We start from the raw sequence: 24,793 nt of genomic DNA on the forward strand, positions 1-24,793 counted from the left end.
CTACGTGCACCATGATATTTACCATGTCTGCGATCAAAACAACTTATTGTACCGTGAAAAAAAAACTGACGATTTTTTATTTTTCATACTAAAATAAATTTACTGGTGAGGCCTCACTGATAAGGAAGTGAGTTCTGGGCACAGATTAAAAATGGATATCATAGAGATTATCAATCATAATTACTTCAAGTGATAAAAACCTCTGGTGTCAGTTTGGGTCATCCAACTGTAAATCAGAATTTAATTTATATGAACGTCCATTTAACATTTGAATTCACTTCTATCTGCAGAAATATACATATTAAAGCGAACAAGACAGGAATTAATAGAATCACATAGTAACACTTGACCATTTTGCAAGGCGGCCCACAATTGAAGCTTATTACTTATATTAGTTATATTACTTATATTAGTGATTAGTTTCTAAGTTTCTGATAATATAATAATAATAGCGTTGGTGGAGTAGGAGTCCTTCCAATCAAGATTAGTGTTTTCCTTTGTTTTGTTTGTATTATTATCATTAGCATTTTAAATTTTTCTCAGTTAAAAGCCGGTCTTTATGTCCATGAAATTTGGGCAGGTAGGTCAAGCAAATTGTTTTGACAATTTTGACCATTTTTTTTGACAAAATTGTTTGACATTGTAGCAAATTGTCTTCTTGCAGCACCATAGTCAGGTCTTTATACGCAATAAAACAAACTTCTACAAAATCCTTACTTCTGTCCAACCCCTTGAGCCATTTCACTTTTTTTTTTTTTTTTTCAAAATGATTGCTGTTTACTTTTTTCCAGATTTCCAGTAACACCAGTAATAATGTGTTTTGCCGAAGGTCAATAAAGTGGGCCCTCACCGAAACTTGTAAATAGATATTGCATGTTAAATGTTGAAGATGGGCACATGCCTGCAATATCAGGTAACTGACTTTGTACTTGCGGGGGGACAACAGCTAAAAATAGACTCAAACCCCGAGATCGCCGGCTCTGCTTAAGCTCAAACTGAAGTCCAGCGTCGGACGTCTTTAACCTCGACTACACGGCTGTCAAAAGGTACGTAGATGCACGGATAGAAACCGCTTCCACATTACAGAGAACGTCTGCATTGCTTTGCTCGCAGGGACGTCCCGGACGTTCGCGTGGATTATTCTAATTTACGTGTCGGATTTCCTTCGACTTTCACGGCACGATAAACTCAAGCACCTGATTTGTGATAAAACTCTATCCATTACACGACTTAGAACACGTGCGCCGTCTGATTTTCCCGTTTCTTGTTTGCCTCACCTTCGAGGCGGCTTTCCGTGGCTGTATCGACGGGGATTAAGTTGGTCCTTGAACACGTTTGTCCTGCGAGTTGTTCACATGGATGAAGTATGTTAAACTCTCGGAGGCTGTGTGACTAGGGGTTGGATCTATTTTGGAAAAAAACATTAAAAAAGAAATCCAATTACACTGTTTTCCCCCGATCATTCGGGCGTTGACAGTTTTATCATTTTTTTAATGTGGCTATATAGATCAACCCTATTTAAAGCACTAATAGACTCCTGGACCAGGATTGATTTCGCGTCCGTCTGAAATTTTCAAATGCCTCTAAAAGTGCAACCGTTTGTACTTTAGTGGAGGATGTCATGTACTTGCACTACGGAAAAAACTGTCTCTTAAATTCCTGTGTGCACTTCCAAGTAAAACATGGGGGGTTTCACAAATCATGGAATGACTATATTCAACGTTCACTTCAAAAAAAGAAAATTTATAAATAGATGAGTAAATGAAAGATAAACAAATAACAAAAAACCTTTTATTATTATTATTATTCTTATTATCATTCTTATTATTATCATTATTATGATTATTATGATTATTATTATTATTATTATTATTATTATTATTATTATTATTATTATTATTATTATTATTATTATCATTATCATTATTATCATTATTATTATTATTATTATTATCATTATTGTGGTTATTATTATTATTATTATTATCATTACTATCATTATTATTATCATTATTATCATTATTATTATTATTATTATCACTATTGTGGTTATTATTATTATTATTATTATCATTATTATTATTATTATTTTCCAATTAGTTTCTTCTTATGATAACAATATCCCAAATTTCTTGAGATGTATTTATTTATCTATTTAATTATTTTAATTGGCCAGATTCCCGTTTTTTATATATTCAGGGACATTTTTGCTTTTTCTCTGCATTTTTTTAAAATATATATATATATATAAAAAAAAAATTCAAAAATACTTTTTTATCCTTTTAATAACAATCTACAGCGCTAATCATTGTTGCACCCACTTGCACGGACCACCGAAACAACGCGCCCGTGATTCTGTCCCATTTTAATGCATTTTGCGAATTGAATTGGAATTTGCGAATTCTCAGCATTTATGTGAAATGCTTAGAATTTTTTCAACCATGCGGGGAGGTTGCAGGTTGCATTGCACCATCTACATTTCTGGCCCGAGCTCTGGGCGAGGTGTCCTTCAACGCCGCAGGAATGCAACAAATGCGGGTCATGGGTGAAGATGAACTGGTATTTTTCCAGCGTCTTTGCCACAGCCGGCCCCCCTCCAACAATCTTGTATATCAGGGCGGATGTTTCGGAGCCTCTCCCTTCAACACTTCATATCAGGCCTCGGAATACACGTCGGGTCGCGCGTAACAGACAACGGCGAGAGCGCACGTCACCTGTGTGCGAATGCACTAAACTTTTATAATGGTTATGATGATTTGTTTAAAAAAACTAAACATTAACACTTGGGAAAGGAACCTGCACGGATCATATTTCTTGTATTAAAAATGCGCTTTCGGGGAGATATTTGTTCCAACTTTGTTCCTCATAACATGTCGTGCAGAACTTATTGGTGATGATGAATTTTAATCTTTCTTAAAAGCTGTAATAGAGTATAAGCATAATAATAGTGTGTCTGGGCTTGTGAACTCAGCTGTGCAGCAGATGTTAGAAACAGGGTTGCATTGTAAGCGTCTTTATCAGCCACAAAGGTGAAGCAGAAGGAAGGTTTCCTCTTGATAAGGCGTCTAAAATAGATAGAATGCGCCCTTTACCGGGCGTCTCCCGCAACGGAGATAAACATGTCACGCCAAGTGACAGCTAGAGGGAGATAGTGGTCTTTCTTTGAAATACTTTACCTTTCACTCAGACCAAGTTTAAAATAATGTCGAGACTTTGCAGTTACAAATTGTGGTCTCGATGTTTTTATTTGCCGACATCGAGCGGTTCCGATTGAGTCTTTCTACCAAAGGACCCTATATTATTTTATTCCGTCTATTCAAAGATCTCTCTAAATGTGCATTAAGGTACACAATGTAATATTTTCTATATTTGGTTTTTGAAAATGCAAAAATACTGCGTTGAAACTCTTAAAGCACTGCATACCCGTCCCTTCCTACGAACTGCGGGCAACTGTTTTCATAACATTAACTGATTACTATATTTACCACTTCTCAGCGGTGCAAATGTGCACATTTAGTTTGTAAATTGATTTTAAAATATTGATTTTTTTAATCTTCTGAATGTATCATCTTGCAGGTCCGGTATCTAGAGAGTTGAGGCTACAGAAGGAGATGACAGCGGAAGAGCCGAGCGCAGACAGGCTGATACCGCAACCCCATGTTGTGGTTTGACAGCAGGAACCTTTCCGCCGCAGAATTCAAATAACACACCGGGAAGCCCTGATGGACGGGACTCTGCTTTGCACGGACGACCGGACGCGGTCGTCGTCTAGCGTCGCGGAAAAGTCGGATTTATGCGCCCTCTCTGTCTCGCACGGTCCACCAGAGCAGATCTTCGCTGCTCGCGGAACAGGAACGGAGGCCGTGTCAGATCCCTCAGAGACGTCCGCTGAGCCGCCGTCAAACATTTCCAACCGCCTCCCGTGGGGAAAAAGCGCCGTCTCCGGCTGCTCCAAGCCTTCGACGTCCAGCTACACCGTCCGGGAGCGTTTATCATTTCGTGCAGAGTCTGGACAGAAGGATGAAGATCTGAAAGTTACCGCATCCTTTGACTCGTGTCACTTTTCACCTTCATCTGAGATCAACAGTGAACAGGAAGGGCCTCGCAGCGCACGAGAGAATGCCGGATCTCAACCGTTTGAGACAAAGCAATCTGCGTCGGACGTTGCGGTCGGTGAATCCGGCGTCGATGAATCATGTTGCGGCAGCGAAGCCGCCTTCCCGTTATTACCGCGTCACCCGGGCAGATTCGGCGATTCGAAACGAGAACCCGTGCCAGAACTTTACATCTTTGAAAGTGAGACGCGGGACTTCATCCTGAGCTCCAGCCTAGATCCCCAGGAGACCAGAAGCATGTCGTTGCTACAGATGACGGAAAGAGAAGCCGACGGCGAATCTGACCCTTGTATACATGATTCAGCGGAGGTGTTAAGACGACCTCCGGGCTGGATTGAGGAATGGGTGACGGCGGGTGCGAGTCAAGGCGCGGGGTTGAGCCCGCCTGCCGCGGATGGCTGCGAAACCGGCGCCGTGTCTGTAAATGATGCGAGACAAGAGAAGGAGGTCAATGGTTTGAACTCACGAGCGAGAGGCGACAGTCCCGTAGAGCTGTGGCTGGACGCACGCCAGTATCTGACGGGTGAAGAGCGAGATAATCAGGATATTTTGGACGGGACCGCTCATTTTGTGACGCAAGAAGGCCGATCCGTTCCCTCCGAAGAGTCCGGTTACAGCCCCGAAGGTACAAACGGGATTGGCCGGTCCAGAGATGACACAAAGGGTTGGAGGCCCCGGGTTGAAAGGTGGTCATCGTCGGACAGCTGGGAAAGCGCGCTCTCTGACTGGACCGCGATTCTCGCCGCTCCGCCGGAGGACATCACGGCAGCTTTTACAGAGATAGGGGCAGAAATAGATGCGTTGACGCAGGCGCTCACCGAGGCGAATACATTCGTAGATACAGAGAGATCAACCGAAGGGCGGAGGGAGGAAAAACCGGCGCAGATATCCGCCATGGGGGTCCAAGATCAGCCTCTGGAGGCACAAACCATCCCCGAGACGATGATCCTCCCCGGACGGAGCTGTCTTTCCTCGCGCCCGGAAGCCGCGCCGCCTGACGTCGGAGGTCGTGAGCGCTTTCGATCGTCGTACGATTCATCGGCCACCGCGCGGGAAGAAAAGGACCCGGAGGGAACCCGCGGTAGCCCGGCCGTAAACCCCCCTCAGCCCACATCCGCGGCAGCTCCAGTCGGAGAATCCCAGCTGGCACTTGGACGCAGGCCCCACGTTGACTTGGATGTCGAATCTTTAGATGACGACATCTTCCTCTGCGGCGGAGAGGACCACATTGTACTGAACATAACAGAGGATACTGACTCAGAGGAGCGCAGAGCGCCCTCGGAACCGATACTCCAACAGGTAAGAACGGTTAGTGTGTCTTGCAGGTAACATCTCTTGTTCCGTGTGCGACGGTGTTTGTGTTTTTTCCGCGCGATGGCCCCAATCTAAGACACCCCTCACTGGAAAAACAATTGATCACCGTCACGCATCGGACCGATAAATCACCCGGCGACGCCATCAGAACACGACGAGACCTTCCGTCCTTGTCACCCCCCGCCGCGTCGACAAACAATCCCGGCGAGGATGCGTACAGTATGTCACCGGGACCCGCAAGTATTGTCACCCCGCTTTAGCTTTCGAGCCGTGCCTTTTGTGCCCCGAGGTATTTCGCCCGGACTTGGTTCCGTATTATTGGATAAGTCCTTTGGCTCCCATCTCAAAGACTGACAGCCGTGTGTGCTGAAGGAAACAGGAGTGCATGAGAGGGAAAACTTCAGACGGACAGAAATGGCATCTAATAATAGCCGAGAGTTCGATGATAATAGCATGTATCCCTGGCGTGTCAGGGCGGAGGGGTGAGAGGACAGCACAGCTGAGGACCGTAACACGACTCCCTCTCTTTCTTCACATGTACCCTTAAACACTCCCATTCCCACCGCATCTACTTTAAAAACCCAGTATCAAGATGCCAATAGGACCACAGAGGACGCTTTTGATTGGTTCGGGCGTAGCTGGCATAGATGGAGCTTCTGGCTATAACAGCGGCGCGAGGTTGCGTGCGGGACATATGGAGCGCGGTCTCGGAGACGGAAGCATGCCGTTTCATAAAGGTCAACTTTGTGGCTCGATAGACAGGTATGTGAACCAAACGCTTCCAGAACTGGTTTTGATTCCAAACCAGTTCTGCTTTTCGAAAAAAAAATACCTATTTATACTTTGTTTTTGTACAGTTTGGACGTTCTGTTTTTCCAAATGACGGTATAATTGACCCCAGAAGTAAGAAACAGGCAGGCACAAATGGACCGGGAGCAGAGCCTGGAGATAGACAAGAGGAAACAAATAGTGTTTGCACAAACAATACAGAATAGTCTTCATCTTGGGATGTTCCTGTGCACGTGAACAAAGTCAGTCAGATGGAGCGAAATGCTTAAATGTCAACTGTGACCTGCGTTTTCAGTATTTTAGATGCTTTCGCCTTCGGTTTACTTCAGATTGCAACCTTTTCAAGCTCCGTAGCTTCGTCAACACGGTCGATCGCGGAATCCAAACGCACTCGGGCATCTCTGATGGCCCGGTAGCCTGAGGGCGGTAAAAAATACATGTCTTTTTTTTATTCTGAAACTGATCCGTAATGTTGTCCATTTTTATCATCAGCCCGCAAAAGATGGAGTGCGTGAGGTGACAGGCAAGCGCGGCGTCCTCGAGCTCGCCAAGGCGGCGGAACCGGAAGCTTATCAGGACCGCGAAGCAGCTAAGGTTGATGACGATGAAACGGCGGCAGAACCTTCTTTCCTCGCCGAACAAACTCTAAGAAGCCGGCACGTGCCGGGCCTGGACACAAAACCGAGCTTACGCGTTGATGTTGACCCACAAGTGCCATCTGACACTTCAGCGGAGCCTGACAGGGTATGTCAGGTGGAGCCCCAGTGGGGAGGTCCTAAGTTTATTATGCCTGTAGCTCCTCTCGCTAGCAGCTCCTCCCTCAACTGCCGGAAAGGCCAAAACTTGGAAGACGGTCAGTTTTTGCGCGGAAAGTCTCTCAATGGCAAAAACATCAGTCACGATCACACACCAGCCTTTCAGTTCTGGCCTGTTTCCGATGCGGACAATCGTGCGGATAAAGATACGATAGGGGGATTTTCATCGGAGGAACCACCAAGCCGGGGAGCTGGTGAAGGAAAAGCAACTAACAAGGAGATCGGCGACCTCGGCAGAGAGCTATCAAACTTGACCAGACCCTCAGAGGATCATTTCCAAGTCTCGGAGAAGGATCGCGTCGCATTTATCACCTTGGACTTCAATGACCCGTTCCTGCCCAGGTCTGTAAAACCCGACGCTGCACGACCAGAACGCGAAGACGCGAATCGGGAAAACGCAGAAAACATGCCTCATAAAACTCAGAAGATCACAACGGATGGCAAAACACTTCCCAAAAAGGAGAAGTCAGCAGCTCACCATCTTGCAGCTCAGGCTTCCAAAAAGCAGGAGGCTTCAGCCGGACCTCAGCCCTGCGTGCAGAAAGAAACTCTCGTCGACAAAACGCAAACCGTTCAGAATACCGGCGCCGTGACCGAGGAGAAGAAGGACAAGATGGTGATTGAGACCGTCGCGGTGGCCGAAAAGCCGAAGACGCACGGGAAGAAGAAGAAGAAACAAGGCCAGAACGCGGCGGTGGCCAAGACCTCCGCAGAGCCGCCGGTGGAAGGAGAGAATGAAGCGAAACCCCAAACCGCCAAAGGAAGGATTGACATGTTTGAGGCCAAGTTGTGCCCGAAAGTTGGTAAAACTCAGAGGGACGCTTGTCTGACAGAAGAAGCCGAGAAGAAGAAGAAGAAGAAGCAGCCGGAGGTCAAACCCGCGCAAGGGGAAAAGCCTCTTTGTCGCGCCGAGAAGAAAGACGACCCATCAAAAACTTCGGGGAAGCCTCCTAAAGATGATGTCATCAAAAGGCGCCGACTGTCTGAGGACAAGTTCGGAAAATTTTTGGAGTCCAAACAACCAAAGCCGGGCGTTTCAAACCAAGAAAAGGCAGAATTACCCAAAACGGCCGACGGGGCGACTCAGGGGAAACCGTACAGCGAAGTTGTCAAACAGAAAGCGGTTCCGCCAAAAGAAGGTAAGGAAGATAAGATAAGATAAGATAAGAACAACTTTATTTATCCCGAAGGAAATTGTTGTACCAGAGTTTCAAGCTAAACATAACAATAATAGATAATAGTAGGAGGGAGGGAGAATAAGAAATACTATAAAATATAAAGTGTCAAGGTTAAGGCTATCAAGTGTTTTAAGGTCTTAACAAGTACAAACATTTAAGGAAGACTTCAAGACTTAAGACAATTCATATTTCATTGTATTTCTCATTCTTCCTTCTTTCTACTATTATCTATTACTGTTATGTTTTTTACTTGAAACTCTGGCACAACAATTTCCTTCGGGATAAATAAAGTTGTTCTCATCTCATCATCTCATCTCAAGAGAGCGTAGAATAATGTTCATCAATCTGAGATTATGTTGTAATTTCCAGGATGGGCAAAAATGATAGAATTTAGCAAAATATTCTGTTACATAATGCTCGGCCGAGGTGGATCTTAGGATATGAAAGTGACATCGTCGGCATAGAAAGTAGCTTTCGGTATAATCCCCCGCTTTCAGCGCGGATTCTAATCATCTGGGGAAACCGTACTGCGCTGATGCTTGAGCTGCCCCAGATCAGGTTAGGCACCAAGTTAGGCTATGTAGTGTGTGTGTGTGTGTGTGTACGTATGTGTATGTTTTTGTCTTAAAAAAAAAAAAAAACTAATCCCAGCTTACTGTTCTGTACATTTCCTGTGCATTTTGTATTTGCGAGTGTTATTTGCAGTGCTTATGTCCTCTATTGTAAGTCGCTTTGGATAAAAGCGTCTGCCAAATGTAATGTAATATAACAATATATAATATGAAAACTACGATTTCACGTACAGACCCGAAAGTGGTGCGTCCGATCCAGGCGGCGTCGGTGAGCGGAGATCCCGGGAGCCTGTGTCTCTGGTGTCAGTTCTCAGCCGTCCCCGACGATCACACCGTCACCTGGAAAAGGGACGGCGGCGTCCTCACCGAGATCAAGAGAAGGTTATTTTTGCTACTATTATCATCACTGGCATTATTTTTTTATCGCACTGCAAAAATGGCCAGTTTCAGATTCTGGTTTAAATTTTTTTTTTTTTTTTTTTTTTTTTCTTTATAATCTGACATTGTGTGTGAAGTGCAGGGGATGAGAGCAGAGTGTCACTGACCATCTCCAACGCTTCCCACAAAGACCTGGGCAAGTACCAGTGCTGCTACGGTAGCCAAAATGGATCACTCACCTTGGACTACCTGCTCACATATGAAGGTTATTATTATTTTTGATGGTATTTTTTTCTACAAAAGAAAAGGATTATATTCGGTCAAGTTGAACTGTTATTATTATTTCCCAGTGCTCAGCGAGATTGTCATCCCTCAAACTCCGAAGACCATCCCATGTGAGTCGAGACCTTCAGTTCGCGGTCGAAACTATTCCGACGTTTTATCTCGATGACCGACGCTCGTCTCTCTCGTTTTCCAGCCGCTCCCGTCGAGGTCGGCACCGAAGAGGAAGACGTCCAGTGTTCCAGGCTGCTGTTCGAGGACGATTTCCTGTCCGGCCAATACTTTGGAGAGAAACACCCGGTCAGCATCGTCACCGAAAAGGCCCACTTTGGGGAAGGGATGCACCGGCGGGCCTTCAGGACCAAGCTGCAAGCGGGTCGGGTTCCTCTGCTGCTGCCGGGACACGCCTGCGTACTCAAAGTACACAACGCTGTCAGTTACGGGACCAAGAACAACGATGAGCTCATCCAGAAGAACTTCACCTTGGCTACCGAGGTGAAAAAACGTTTTTTTCCAACAGGCACGTGCATGCAGAAATTACATTTGGATGATATTACCCCTTAAAGTCAATTTAAAAAATGTCAAAAATGCATGTTTATTATAAATCGAAGGAAATATTTTGGTGGAAAAAAAATGCTATTCTTGCTATCCAGCTGTAGAAAATCTACATTGTATTTTACTAAATAAATTCCCATCTGTTAATCATACCAATCACTACCTATTTGAACGTAATCTGCACATAAATAACCATGATTCACCAAACTTCCACTTGCTGTAAAAAAAAAAAAAAATTGCATTTATTCATTAGTACTGGATTCATCTGTAAATACTGCACATTCTGTACATATGCACTTCTGATCTGATGCTAACTGTATTTCATTACTGTTTAATGACAATAACGATAAAGTTGAATCGAACCTTAATGTTTCGCACGAATCCGCAAACCGGCGTTCGTCCCGTGCGGTCGATATCGCGGGGCGGTATTGATTTGCTTGTATTGTCTTGGAGGAGTGTCAGGTCCAGAACACGGCGAGAGAGTACATCAAGCAGTACTCGGACGCAGTCCAGCATTTCGAGGCCTTCGGAGAAGTTCCAGAGTGAGTACGACCTCAAAAACGCGCCGCTCCGCGAAAAACAGTTCCGAAGAGCTCAGAGGTCACGCTTCGTTTCGATCCCCCAGGATCATTCCCATCTACCTGGTTCACCGTCCGTCCAGCGACATCCCGTACGCCACCCTGGAGGAGGAGCTGATCGGTGATTTCGTCAAGTACTCGGTGAAGGACGGCAAGGAGATCAACCTGATGAGACGCGACTCGGAGGCCGGACGGAAATGTTGCGCCTTCCAGCACTGGGTTTACCACGAGACCGACGGTAACCTGCTGATCACCGACATGCAAGGTGGCGCGTTATGACCGATTTCTTTGATGCGGGTTATACTCAAACCTAAAACGTAGATTTTAAACTAGTTTTTCTTGATTTTCAGGAGTTGGCATGAGGCTCACCGATGTGGGAATAGCGACCTGCAAGAAAGGGTGAGAACTTCAGAAGATGTACTCATTGACTGATTTCGTCCGATCGTGCGACTGATCGTGTTTTCCCTGTTTTTTTTCTCCAGATATAAAGGTTTTAAAGGAAACTGTTCCACCTCCTTCATTGAGCAGTTCAAAGCTTTGCACCAATGTAACAATTACTGCGAGATCCTGGGCCTCAAATCCCTGCAACCCAAACTTAAAAAACCCGCATCCCTTTCGAAAGCCAGACCTCAGCCGTCCGGCGGACCTAAAAAGAAAAGCGTCGGGCTGCCGACGAAAGGGAAGTCATAGCCGCCGGGGAACGTTTGATTCGGTTCACGCCGACGCCGCTGAGTTTTTTTGTGCTTTATTTTATTATCCAGAGAAGGAGGTTGTATTTCAGCGGTGTGAAAATGTGAATTATCTAACACTTGAAAACGATACACGGTACACAGTGACGAACTGTGATGTCTTAGATTACTTTTTCCACGACGGGATTTTTTTTTTTCTACTTTGGTGATGTTTTCTAAATGTCGGTTCATTAAATTAATGAACTGTTGATTTATTTAACGGCAGAAAAAAAAAAAAGAAACGTGCCGCAAAATAAAAACAGTAGAGACTTTTATTTCTTGGCCGGTTCTGTACGTGTGTGCGATTGTAAGGCGGTGGAAAAACACGCTTGATGAATGTACATTAACACAAACATATTTTCTATAAAGTCTGCTTTCATGATTGTTTATTTTCACAGACGGATGTAAAGATTTCTTGTTTATGAATTTAAATTTAGAAACAGGTTTTATTTTTGTTTGGGTTTTTTTTTTTTTTGGAATATTTTGTCAACATTGATGAACTGTCTGGTACAGCTCTGGCTCAAACCTGTAGTTCTGATTTAATGTGTGTGCGTGTGTGTGTGTGTGTCCAAACCCACAAATCTGAATACTTTCAAGGTCAATACGACCTTGAGAGCCCACCTGGGTATTTCATTAGATTACAAACCTTTCCGTCCCGCTCTCTCACAGGTGCCTTCAAATCCGCGACCCACATCGGTTGCTCTCAGGTTGAGTGACATGACGCATTTTTTTTCTTATTAAAGAAATCTTGCTGGTTTTAAGCTGCTTCCTGTATCTGTGTTCATATCTGAGCGTCAAACGCTGGGAAAAAGGAATGGTATTGGATTCATCGTAACTACAGTTTCTTTAAACTCTGCAGCAACAAACAAACAAGCCTAACCTGGTGGCCGCATCATCGATCAATCGGCAATCCGATCATGGAGAAATCATCGATAACAAAAGGAAAACAGTCCTCGAAAAATGATTAGACTTTGCCATGCTATCATACCAACTGCTCGACGCTAACTTGCAAAATGTAAATGATTTATTTATTTTTTTGAAATAACTTTTTATTGAGGTTTCTAATTTTTCAGAAACAACTTTGTTTTATTACAAGAGGCAGTTTCTGGTTTATTAAGAATCCTTTAATGTAGTGTTATATAGACGGATTCCCCCATAATTAAAAAAAAAAAAGATTGAAGGTCCTGGATTGTCGCTCTATTAGTCCTGAAAATTTATTCCTCACAAAAAGAATTTAAAAAAAAAAGGAATCCCTGAAAAAGTGTCCACGAGAAGTAAAATAAGCGGGTTAAACTCATGGGCTTCTTTAAGATCACGCACGAATGTTTGGCACCCTGGATGTCTATTTTCGGCTGCGTAGTGCATCCTGAGAAATATGGTTTCCCGGGTAACAACAAAATCCTTTTTACAGCCAAGTAAACCATCACACATCTCAGAAAGAAACGAATATTAAAAATAACGGTCGTAAACGGGCCGTAAATGTAAGATTTCAAAGTTGCAAACCAGGAAGTCAGGAAACACTGAGGTCCTTTTCACACTGTAGCTATTTAGTGTGATAATGGCGTTTGACACACAGGACACAAACACCATTGTCACACTCCACAGCTCTGGAGGACAGGCGGGTGTCGTGGGTGGGTTGGCAGCTGCTGGAGGGCTGGAGGACGGGACGCCTGGCAGGGATCAGAGGGAAGCAAGTCAGAGGCAGCAGAGAGCATGGGAGGCAAAATGCAAAATGCAAAATGCAAAAAAATATATTAAAAAAAAAAAAAAAAGTCTCCCTTTGCTTGTTACACCAAGCAGAAATCACGATCAATTCAAATGAAGTTTCATTACTTGGAGAAATTAAAGCAAAAAACACGTTCACTTGAAACGCTGATTGAACACACAGGCCTTACCTGAAGTGACCGCAGGGCCAGCCATGAGTAGTCCTATTGATTGTGGGGATGGCTGCAGCTGTGCTTGTGTGCAGGTGTGTGTGTGTGTGTGTGTGTGTGTGTGAGTGATAGGTAACACCTGCGCAATTCTTTTCCACGTTTTCATTTTATTTTTACCCCGTGAGGAGCAGGTGAAAAATGCAGGCATAACTGACAGATAAAAATGACGTTTCTTGCATATGAATATAATATAATTCATGAATTATATCATAGAATATTCATTAATTAATCAAAATATCATAGGATTTCTTTTTTTTTTTTTAGATCAACAGACCGTGACCCAAAATGAATTGTTGCATTTGTGAAATATATTGTTACATCTGATTTATTTTAGTTCCTGGGTTAAAAAAAAAAAAAAAAAAAAAAATGCAATGTTGCACCGACTCACCACAGATTTTTCTATTTTTTCTCAAACAGATCCTCTTTCCATTTCCATCCCTTTTCAGTCGTCTGATTCTTTCTCCGTTCCGTCCCTCTCGAAGCCACGCGCTTTCGTCTCCTACAGTAAATGTCAAAAAAAAAAAAAGAAAAAAAAAAGTCCATGCGTGCATCCGGAGCCGAGAGTTCTTACGAGTGCTTTCTGGGTTTGGTGCCGTCCCCGTCCAAGTCTTTATGTAGACGGAGCAGGGTTTGGACAAACAGCCAGTTCCACATTAGTGATAAGCTACAGGGGAAGTATTGATTGACCCTGACCAGAGGTAGTGGGTGAGGGGTGGAGTAGCTGCAGACCAGAAACTGCCCTGGTGTGGCAATGGAGTTTTTAATACCACAGTTTGGCTGAAAGTTAATGTCAAATGGCTTTAACCAACTTAAAGCGGTCGTTTCAATACCGTGTTGGACGAATCCTGCAGAGACGGAAGCAACCTAATTTGGAGGTGGATCCAAAAGGTCATTACACCGTATTGCATGCACGTCTATTCACAAGAACTCTAAAAGAAATTTAATTTGACAGGAGAATGCAGATACTAGTTTTATCTGTAGAAATAGTTCCTCTTTGTGCATTATTTTGCAAATAATCGGTAATCTATAGGGATTCTCCGGTATTTTTGCCTGGTCATCTCTAAATAGTTTGGAATTTGGACTTTAAAGGAGGCGCAAAGAAAAAGATTTAAAAAAAAAAAAAAAAAGAACATTTGCAGGATTATTATAGCACATTTTGATGTGAGAAATTGCACAATGGGAATTTCTCATTTTTTTCAAGTTTTAATTTTTTTTGTGTGTCTGAGCTTCTTTTTGCACACCTCAATAAAAGCTCACATGGCTTAACAGTGTGTGCGCTGTGGTCTTTTTGAGTATTTTGCAATAAGACAACATAAAAGTTCATGTTCATTCTCCTACTTTTACACTTAAAATAATGGCCATCCTTTTATTTGAAGGTCCCGACTTACAAAATATTGCAGACCTCAACTTTCCCCAGAAAATGTGGCATGCGAGGGGTGAGGGGTGGATGCACTCATTCAACCAAACCACACACACACACACACACACCCACTCACAAAGACTAAGAATGCCCGGCTTCAACCATTAATTTTTTTTCTCCACTGCACTGAGTCAGTTTTAATGCACACACTCCCATCTCACAACTATAAATTTTATTTTTGAAAACTGAGCCAGATAAAACCACTGAACTTGATTTCTGTTCAATACAATGAAAAATATATACGTCTAAAAAGCGTCCCTGTGGACACAAATAGAAACGGCAGCCAGAATCTTGACCTCATCTCAACCTCCCAACAGCAACAACAAAAAAACACCGAATTGCAGTTTTTGAGAGTTTTGGGGCTTCGTCATTCCCGTGACCTTTGACCTTCTGCCTTTACTTCCATGACGGTGACACAGTGAATCATCTTCATCCACAGATTCACATGCCTACTTTCAGGTATATGTTCCACGGGGGACTTGGTGACATTTTATTTTTCAAAACGAGTGATTTGAAAGACGAGTTGGCTCTTGGTTTGTTTGTTACCAGATCAGGGGTAGAGAGGCTTGATAAAGTGTCCCCGTGCTGGCAGGGTGGTTTTTATTTGCTTGTCCTTGGAGCTGATAACTGCTAGATTGCCTGTGTGAATGAACGGAGGTCCCTTCACCACATGTGCACGCAGAAAATTCCTATATTGCCTGATGTTAAGTGTAAAACCTAAACAAGTTTCATATTCTGGTAAGTAATTTTGACTCCTTAATCCTGGATGGGAGGAAAAACTCCTTTAAATAACATGTATAATTTAACAGTCCCACTTTAACGCATCTGCTTGCATCCTACATTCAAAAAAATTTATTTCCCCAGGATTGGATTCTCAAACTTCCTCAATAGCAAACCCCCAAAACGAATGTAGAAGACAAGAAATTAAGGGAATGTATTTATCGATTTTTTTTTTTTGTGAGTTTAAAACTATTGTTTCAGGGAGCTCACCGGCTCCCCTGGTGGCTGTAGCCAGAATAGCATCTGAATCAAGTCATTTTAAAGTTTATGAGTTCACACCAACAGCAGTAATCATGATAATAATTAGTGTGACTTTAAGTTTGAAAAAACAATTAAAAAAAAAAAATATTCAGGAAAAATATTGAGCAGTCCTCAGATGATCTCAGAGCAGAGGTCAGTCTGATAACTTACGTTGTAGTCAATAAATGTGAAAAATAAATATTACATTATTTCTAATAATCAAAATGAGGAAATATCTAGTTTTTTTGTTATTTATTGAGGCTATTGAGGGAAATCCTGTTGTATTTGTGGAAAAAAAAATTCAACTCATTGCTTTCTGAAAATTTAGATATTCTTACCTGAGCTTATGAGTGGTAATTATGTTGAATCTGTGTGTCATCTGCAATGAAACAAAAGACACTAAGGAGTTTTATTTTTATTGGACTGATGTTAAATGGACCAGAGAGAGTAGCAGAGATGAGGAAACTTTTGACAAAAGTGATATTTGTTTTCACTCAGTAGAAAAAAAAACAAAAAAAAAAAAAACCCTGTGGTAAAAAAGAGAAAGGACTGATCATTACTGAATGAATCTGAGAGGTGAGAAGAAAACACAGAGGGAAAAAAGGCAGAGAGAGGAGAGAAATACCAAAGGTGTTTGAAGTCTCTGCATCACTTGTGTCAACTTATTCTACCTTAGCAGCAGCCCACATTTACAGACTATTTATATTGCACCAGGTAAGTGCTCCAAATGGAAAAAAAAAGAAGAGAATCACATTCAAGTTAATGACAAAAGACATACAACCGGTGACATGACCTCAGATTGATCTATAAAGTGCCCTTTAGGTTCAATGGTGTTAGAAAAAGGAGAGAGAGGAACAAAAAAACATAAAAAAGAAAACATTTTTTTTTCTTTGTACGAAACGTGCTGCTTTATATTCAGTGGCAATCACAGCTTTTCTCTCAAACACCTGCTCACTCACCCTTGCTTGCTCACGCACGCACGCACGCACGCACACACGCACGCACGCACACACACACACACACACACACACACACACACACACACACACACACACACACACACACCTTCATTTTAGTGTCGTTGATCAGTAATACTTCTGTTAAATGTAATGCATACATATATTTATATATCATCCAAGAACTTAAAATGTGTTTTCCAAGAACAATTTACAGCATTATGAACAGCAACAGGCATGAATATTAATATAATAATGATGCAAAAGTCTCACAGAAACTATCCCCGGTTCTAATTTTCCCTTCCCGACCTCGAGACCGATTACACGTCCAAATTACGATGTCGTCAAAAGCAAACACAATACAGTTTCATGCTGCTTTTCATATCACTACAATAAAAACCATTTTATTCAACACGTTTGCGATCACCATAAGAAATGATATGAATTAATCCCAGACTAGTCAAATTAAATTTCACACACCGTCTCATGTAGAACTGTCAAAATAGTAAACATTGTTCATCAGTACAAATGTACTGTGGAGTCCTGCAAATATGATTTATTTAAACAAACAAACAAAAAAAAATCTGTTCTATGACGTCTGGCAAAAAATGATGAAATTAATGTTTTTTTCGGGGGGGTGGGGGGGATTTCCACATCCCATCCAGTCTTGAATCCTTACTGGTGGCTTAAATAAAAAAGAAGGAGAAAGAATTTGAGGAAAAAAAGGCTCCTGTGGCGATATCTTTTCACACGGCAGCTCTATAGAAGGGTGTGGCCGATTTCCTGAAATGTGATTGGCTAGCATTCCTAAGGTAATCTGGTGTTGGTCTAAGGATTTGAGAGTTGTGATCATAGTGCCACTGCAGTTTTCTCAAAAAGAAATAGTGCATGTAGGAGCCATATTAAGGCCATGCTAGGACCCTTCCTGCGAAGGGCGCTCGAATACTGTGCTAAAGTGGTAGCTATTGAAATGCATTAGTGTTTTTTTTTTTTTTTTTCCAGCACTGGAGATTTTTCACAGAAAGGTTGGAGGGGGAAGAAATGCATCAGCTCTCTTCATTCATCGCTCACGCCCGGGGATAGGAGACGTGGCGACCCTTTTTTTTTTTTTTTTTTCCCTTGCCCCCCCCCTCCCCCTTTCCCCCCCCCCCAGCACCTACTCACACTGAAAAGATATAGGGCATATTGTAGGCATGGCTCAAGAAGCCGCTGTACAGTCTCAAACCACCGTGCTGTAGATGTGGCCCACAGTCGGGCATTGCAGTACAACATGCTCGCTCAGAGCTGCTACAGCAGCTGTTAGGACATCCCTGTGGCTTTTTTTTCTTGAATTATTCTTTTGTTGTTGGCCGGGTCGGACGCGGGAGGAGGCCGCCGTCTTAGTCGACCCCCTCGAAGCCCTGCGCGTTCTCCACGGCCATGAGGAGTTTCTCTCTCAGGTCCTCGAAGGAGTCGTAGGTCGGCAGATCCAAGCGGTTGAAACTGGACGATGACGTCGACATGAAACAAGAACCGGGTTTTAATGGGGGAGAAGAATTGAGGAGAAACTTCAAAAAGCCTTGAAAAAATATATTTGAGAACTAACAGAAAAACTCTTAATTGGGACCCAAGTGTGTGCGTGTGTGTGTGTAGTGACATACCATGTGTGAGCTCTTGGCAGCTTATCTGGTGTTCCCCACTGCTCAATGGTGAACAGCTGAGGACCATTAGAACCTGGCAAATACAATGGGGGGGGGGGGGAAATCACAAGACCATTTTTGATTGACGGTGAACTATTCCAACTCCAACCCGGGGTAAGACTGACTGATGTCACCGCTGCTGGTGGGAGCAGATGCATTTTTGAGGTTGACATCAATATCTAAACAGACTACAAAATACAAGGAGCGGAATGTACCGGGCAGACTTTACTGATCTAATCAGTTTGCTGGATGCTCATTCCCAGCAGGCTTCGTCATGGAAACCGATGTAATTGAGACGATGATATGTAAATTAAATGGAGATTCCGGGAATGTAATGTCAGCCATGATAGCAAATGCGAAAATGATATAATTTTTAATCTGTGTAGTTAATGAAACAAAAGTCAAGTCAATATGATGATATTGACTGTTTTTTTTTCTTTGATTTTTAACCTCCGATTTTCATCTTCTACGACTTTATCATGTCAAATTGACATTTAGTACGGCGGACTTTTCAATGGTGTCCTGTTAAACATTAGCTGCACAAGTGCCGATTTGAGTTTGGCTCAAATATCTGCAAAAAATATTTAAATAATTATGAAATTTAAATAATTTAAAAAGAACAATAATAATAATAATAATAATCTCAAAATCTCAGTGTTACGATTACACAGTATTGTTTGGAATTTACCACAATTTTTTTTTTTTTTAAGTGTTAGTCATTTTCTTTGATTTTGTAACATCGTTCTTAGCATAAAAATATAATTTTACTTTAATGCTTATTTAAAGTGTGTGGCATATTTTAGAATTTTCGCATCAACTTTTATTTCAAGCAACTTAATCGACTTAAGCTTTAATTAGAAGCTTCTATCTTCCAACACAGATAGATCGATGAGCATATGATACTTTTGCCGACGGTTGATTTCTGCTTTACTTGCTAACCTCAATAAAAAGTAATACACCGCTGCTGTAAAGCTGCTGCTTCAAAATAGAGGGCACATATTGGTTCTTTTTTAAAGAATGTGTACGGTTGTGCAAAACCCAAGTACCGTAAAGCTCTGCAAAGCCGTTCATGGGAACTCGTGAAGTTCCTGTGACGAACTGGAGCAGCCGGATCCTTTTCTCGGCGTCCATCAACAGGACAACCTGATAAGAAACAAAGATAAAATCACATCACAACGGCATTTCTTTAAAAAGTTGTGTTTCAATCAGGTCTCTGATTGAAACACAAACACAAATACAAACCTACATGAACATTTGATATTGTATCCTTTTTTTTTTTTTTTTTTTAATTTTTAGATTAGCATCATTATAAAGGCAACATTTTGACAAGTTATTGTAACTGTCAGATTTCAAAATCACATCGGTGTCTTGCGAAAATACGGGGTACTGATTACGTTAAATCTTTGCTAGTTTTCTAAATGTATCTGCAAAAAAAGTGAAATGTGAGGCGAAAAAGACATTTCATAAATTAACAGGAAAAAAAAAAAATCTTTGACGGGGTATGTCAAGCTGGCTCGCTCAGTCGGCTGACATTCGTTTGTTGTCTAAACTGTACATACACCGCCGTGTTTTGGCTCGTGTGTGCATTGTTTGCGGTTGGAGTGTATTTGCAGTGTGATGTGTGTTAGAGCTAAGGTTAAGACAGATGGGAGATAAGCACTACTTTAAGCTCTTTCATCAGAGCAAACAAGCCTGTTCTTCCAAACAGACTTTGATCCTCAAATGTGAGGCCAGTGAGCCTGTCACGGGACGGACCGAGGGAAAGATGACCGTTATCGGGTTTGAAATCACCCTACAGATCTCAAACGATTGGCTTTCGCTTGATTTTCCAGCCAGATCGTGGAGATTTTTCCAACGCACCTTCTTACGGTGTTTCTGACGTGTCCAATAAAGTTAGTGGTAAAAGCTCCCATCGTTCAAAGTATCTGCGCATGTTACCGTGCAAAAATATGTTGCTGTTTTTCCCTTTTTCAGATCCCTACGAAGCGCTGGCATAATTCAAGAAATACATCTCATCTGTTTATGTGTTTTAACGTTCCAAAGAATTTTACTTTTCTTTATTTCCTCTGTGTTGTCTCAGTCGTTGATATGCCAAGTGCTCCGTGCAATTTCTGATGAAAACTTCAACGTAAATAAAGGGAAGTTAAGAGTACTGATATCAATCAAAAAGGGACCAAACATCACTTGAATAAGTTGTGCGTGTGTGTTTGTGTGTGTGCGTGTGTTTCTGTCCTTATTTATTTTCAAAATGTGTGTGTATATAAATAATGGGAGCACCTTCCAGAACCACTGTATGACGGGATGGTTGGGACAGTAGCCATTCTTGTAAACAGTGTGCTGCCTCCAGTCGTTGACGTCCACATCTCCAAGGCCACACATCAGCAGCTACGACACGCACACACACGTGTGCGCGCGCACACACACACACACACACACACACTCAATGCCAGTTGCAAATACAGATGTCGCTGCCAATAATTTTTAGAATCTGCAAATCGACTCATCAAATAATCAATGGTAAATAAATATCTTACAAGCCTGCTATGTGAAAATAATCTGTGGATTTGTTTAAGAATACATATAAAAAAACTATTGCACTTTTGAAAAAACCTGATAAAAGGAGATATTCATGTGATACAAACAGAAATGTTGAAATACTTTTAAAGGTGATGTGCTTTTCTGCAAAATCCTGAGATTTGATAAGTTCTCTGGCTTTGTTTTGACTATTGGGAATTCATACCTCCAGTTCGTTTTCATCAAAGATCTTGATCAGGTCGATGAGAATGAGTTCGGTGAAACCCTGGTGACAAAGTGGAAATTTGAAAATTCAAAAAGCGTGAATGTTGGAAAAAACCCAGACACTGAGGGTAATTTAATTGTCTTGATCTCAAATATGCAAAACCAGTCTGGGGACATATTGCCCCCAAGTGGCTGTTAAACTGTTGCACATAAATACCTCAAGGAAGGCGTTCATCTGCTTCTGGACGCGATTGACAAACCTCCACTGGATGACCAGACTGTTGTGGAGGAGATGGAGAGATTATCAGTCCAACGTCTTGACCGCAGGTCAACGAAAGACGAAAAGGAGATGCAAAGTTCTTACTCGATATATTCCTTTTTGTTTTCGTTGGTCACCACCATGTCTGAGCCGCTGGGCTTGAGGTCAACCTGGTAAGTCTGATGAATTAAAAAAAAAAAAAAAAACAATAAAGAAAAGGTTTGCATGATTGAAAACAAGAACCAGTTTTTGCATTCTTTTTTTTTTTTTTTTTTGCATATGCCCTCTTTCCCCTGTAATATAAACTAGAAAGTATACTACATTTTGTGCGTGCTGCAATTCCAAAAATGCAAGACACCTGAGGGCAGCTGTCGCTCATGTGGCTTATTGGGCTGAATTTACTTTGGAACCAAGAACAAAACAATCCACGCCAAAGGTTGTACGGTGTGATATCGGAGCAATGTCACCTCTTAGCGCAGCTGTTTTGCTTTATATTGAAGTGTGATTTCTGGATTTACACCTGTACAATCAAACCATACTAAAAGGGAAAAAATGCACAAGCTAAACAAATCTGGGCCGACGTAGGAGTTGCAGAAGTGTTTCCCAAACGACCAACCTTACTACGCTGTATAATTTATAACGTAATGGCGATATTTACCGAATAGGTAGAAATTGTAGCCCTTCTGCTCCTCAGTCATACTGCTAAGACTCACAAAAAACTATTTTTACAGGACATTCTCCAGCCCTCTAATGATCTTTGACTTTCAGCGGATAAAACATTATTATTAAAGATGCTGTGTTTCAACAAACCCACAGTTCGCCATTACAGTTTGGTTTGTTTTATGCATCAGGTAGAGGATATACTGTGGATATAATCCTGGCCTTCTGCTCATAGCCTTCTACTGATCATACATCTAAAGAATTTATTAATTTCTTAAAAAAAATAAATAAAAGAGCAAGTTCACTTATTCAAGCTTTGTTTGATTAATGATTGGCACTGATAGTCGCTTTAAAACTTTGCCTGGAGTTTTGCTGTTCGAAACAGCTGAGCACCGATTTGGTTTATTGTTATCTGTTTATTAAATGTGATTCGACTTTGTTTAAAACTCTGCGGCGCAGGAACAAATGTCCGAGGACATTTCGGTTACATAACAGACCTGGGTCTGAGTAGAGCGGGAGCTGTTAAGCAGTCTCAGGGATTTGACCTTCTGACCTCCACGTTACACATTTTGATCATCACTGACAACAGCTTGATGTTCATGGCACATCCGAATTGCTTTTAATAGCCAAGTAATTTTACAACCGCAAGGAATTTGCTTTGTTTAACGGTGCTAAACAGACAACATGTAACGGCTATTAAATAAATCAAGAGTGAAACCAGGGTGATTGTGGTTGGTGGTGCAAAGTGCACCGAAACACAGAAGCAGCTATCCGCAGTGCCATCTCGGTCATGCAATAATAATCCCTTTCATTGTACAATTCCAGAGGTATCATGCTCATTTGAATGGCACCTATTTACAATAAGCCACTGCATTAGGGGATGGACAAAAAGAAAAAGAAAAAAAAACATGTGGTCACCTGTCCAAAGTTGTCTTCATCGATGCAAAACCTCAGGTCCAGCTCAGTGGGGTCATTCTCCAGGATCCACTTGAGAGAATTGTAGTATTCGCTGTCCTGCAAAGACGAAACACCAGTGGCTAATTACTTCCCATTTTGTATTAAACCATTCGTCCGCACATGGTAATTTCACAGGCGTTGAGAGCTTACCACTGACTCCATGTCTTTTAGAGAGATCTGTTTACCCAGCATCATCTTGTAGAAGGGTCGAATGAAAAATCCTGAGAGCACAAAGAAACTCACATGAATAAATGTTGAATAAGAAGAAGTAAAATAAAGACGCAGATTATATGACAAGAACCGATCCTTCTTTCTTTCTTTCATGGCAATGCTCACCATCTAGTAGTTTTCCATGAAACACAGCCATTCCTGCAACGCGTCCTATGAACTTGAAGTAGGAAAGGTGATCCTCATTGCACAGGCCAGAGTTAGGATTTATCTGAAGGGTATAGTTGTCTCTGGATAAGACACAGGAAGAGAGCAGGAATGTGTTCATTTTCAGAATGTCATGCTTTGCCTACGCCACGGCTGGATTCTGTCCTTTCCCTGAAAACAAACTGTTTTGACAGGGAAGCAAGCTGGGGGGGGGGGCATTTAAGAAGAGCAGAAGATGAAACTGCAAAATGTCCGCTACTGGATTTAGCGAATTGCCATACACATTTAAAATAATAATAATAATAATAATCTGTGATATATTTCAGGGATTATTCAAAAAGCCCCTGTCATTCGGCTGCAGCAGTGCTTGTAGCGAAGCGTAAAAATATAAAGTGTTTGTAATTTTGTCTTCATTTACCTTGGCAACAAAACCCTACATGGATAATACTGAGATTGCCGCAGCTTTGTAGTGTTATGGAAATATTCAAATTTTGGCTTTTTTGTATGATACTGGTAAATGACATTTGTCCAGATGCAATTCATATTTTACTCGTGTTATTTGCAGATTTAGAGAGATCATATTCTCTCTACAGATATGAGTTACTGTGACAAGTTTTAGCCTTTTGAGTGGAAAGTCTAAGCCCCTGAATTGGATCCACCTGAGGGAGACAGATGTTAGGACCATTTTTTAAGCCCTCCTGACTGAGGGTTGGCAAAGCATGCAGCATTTCACATTGCAAAACATCTTTCAAATATTACAGCGAATTTTTGTACTGTGAACAGGATGGAAAATTAATAGAATCATATTCATGTGAGTGGAAATGCTAAAGTCAAGCTGTTATTAATATTAGCCCGAAATGCAAAATTTGATATTTAATGGCCATAATGTGGCATCATAGGAAAATATCATGAGAAATTTAGAGAAAAAAACAAAAAGTCATGGTAAGATTCTGCAAGAAAATCATGAAGTTAAGAACAACATTCAAAAAAAAAGAAACTTAAGAAAGAAATTATTAATTAGATATCATGGGAGAAGAAAACCAGCAAGAGACCACAAAAAGTCAGGGGATGCAATGTGTTTTTCTTTTCACATCTGTTTTGATATAGTTATATGCATAGTTATGGAAAAGCCATCTGGATATCAAGGCATCCATTTTCGCCCTATAGTTATCCACACTAGTTTCATTTCAACTGTTTTTACAACTTTCCTGTCTTTTTGGACAAGAGTTTTGGTTAACTTTGGCCTGGACGGCAAAAATGAGAGATAATCAACTGAGTCACCATCCACCAATTATGATGCCAAAGAAAAGAGGAGAATCGGGAACAAAAGTACGTGTCCTTTCCATTATCTAAATGCGCTGTGTATGTGGGGAAACGTTTGCTTCAGGATGGGTTTTTGAATGGCAGGAAAAGTTAATCAAAGTGGAAGGACATTTTAACAAGTCCCGCAGGGAAACACTACAGCACCTTTGCACCTTGCCCCACCAACA

General features: G+C 41.8%; 2 protein-coding genes and 1 long non-coding RNA gene across 10 annotated transcripts in view; 1 reads left to right on the plus strand and 2 right to left on the minus strand.

The window, feature by feature from the left end:
- The window catches only part of LOC147230999 (uncharacterized), a 40,558-nt gene extending 39,218 nt beyond the window's left edge, over nucleotides 1-1,340 (minus strand). Inside the window, exon 1 of the long non-coding RNA XR_015106582.1 lies at nucleotides 1,278-1,340. This is a non-coding gene — a long non-coding RNA (uncharacterized LOC147230999). The remainder of the gene's footprint in view (nucleotides 1-1,277) is intronic.
- On the plus strand, nucleotides 903-12,065 carry alpk2 (alpha-kinase 2). Of its 2 annotated transcripts, none has more exons than XM_086152031.1 (11): nucleotides 903-1,046; nucleotides 3,577-5,414; nucleotides 6,711-8,172; nucleotides 9,017-9,164; nucleotides 9,299-9,426; nucleotides 9,512-9,556; nucleotides 9,640-9,938; nucleotides 10,452-10,540; nucleotides 10,624-10,841; nucleotides 10,927-10,975; nucleotides 11,059-12,065. In XM_086152031.1, the coding sequence occupies exons 2-11, from the start codon at nucleotides 3,723-3,725 to the stop codon at nucleotides 11,264-11,266; spliced, it is 4,338 nt and encodes a 1,445-aa protein (XP_086008157.1). In that variant the 5' UTR covers nucleotides 903-1,046; nucleotides 3,577-3,722; the 3' UTR covers nucleotides 11,267-12,065. The 2 variants fall into 2 exon arrangements, with proteins under 2 accessions (XP_086008157.1, XP_086008158.1); XM_086152032.1 differs by having other exon boundaries at nucleotides 10,461-10,540.
- A 4,013-nt stretch (nucleotides 12,066-16,078) lies between these two features.
- The window catches only part of nedd4l (NEDD4 like E3 ubiquitin protein ligase), a 33,291-nt gene continuing 24,576 nt past the window's right edge, over nucleotides 16,079-24,793 (minus strand). For all 7 annotated transcript variants that reach the window (XM_086152041.1, XM_086152039.1, XM_086152038.1 and 4 more), the window contains 10 exons: nucleotides 23,265-23,386; nucleotides 23,079-23,149; nucleotides 22,890-22,985; nucleotides 21,417-21,490; nucleotides 21,270-21,330; nucleotides 21,054-21,113; nucleotides 20,591-20,698; nucleotides 19,360-19,456; nucleotides 18,275-18,347; nucleotides 16,079-18,116 (listed from right to left, as the gene is read on the minus strand). In XM_086152041.1, coding sequence (XP_086008167.1) covers nucleotides 18,014-18,116; nucleotides 18,275-18,347; nucleotides 19,360-19,456; nucleotides 20,591-20,698; nucleotides 21,054-21,113; nucleotides 21,270-21,330; nucleotides 21,417-21,490; nucleotides 22,890-22,985; nucleotides 23,079-23,149; nucleotides 23,265-23,386 — 865 coding nt within the window. In that variant the 3' untranslated portion in view covers nucleotides 16,079-18,013. The remainder of the gene's footprint in view (nucleotides 18,117-18,274; nucleotides 18,348-19,359; nucleotides 19,457-20,590; nucleotides 20,699-21,053; nucleotides 21,114-21,269; nucleotides 21,331-21,416; nucleotides 21,491-22,889; nucleotides 22,986-23,078; nucleotides 23,150-23,264; nucleotides 23,387-24,793) is intronic.

Source organism: Fistularia commersonii, chromosome 9 (assembly GCF_037954325.1).
Source record: "Fistularia commersonii isolate RoL2024-O1a breed Wild chromosome 9, RoL_Fcom_v1.0, whole genome shotgun sequence".
NCBI lineage: Eukaryota > Metazoa > Chordata > Actinopteri > Syngnathiformes > Fistulariidae > Fistularia > Fistularia commersonii.

Excerpts from the sequence above, each read along its gene's own strand:
- alpk2 (XM_086152031.1), top strand. The coding sequence starts at position 3,723 with ATGGACGGGACTCTGCTTTGCACGGACGACCGGACGCGGTCGTCGTCT. Across the intron at positions 9,557-9,639 it reads AACTCCGAAGACCATCCCAT|CCGCTCCCGTCGAGGTCGGC; the intron begins GTGAGTCGAGAC and ends CTCGTTTTCCAG. Across the intron at positions 9,939-10,451 it reads ACTTCACCTTGGCTACCGAG|GAGTGTCAGGTCCAGAACAC; the intron begins GTGAAAAAACGT and ends ATTGTCTTGGAG.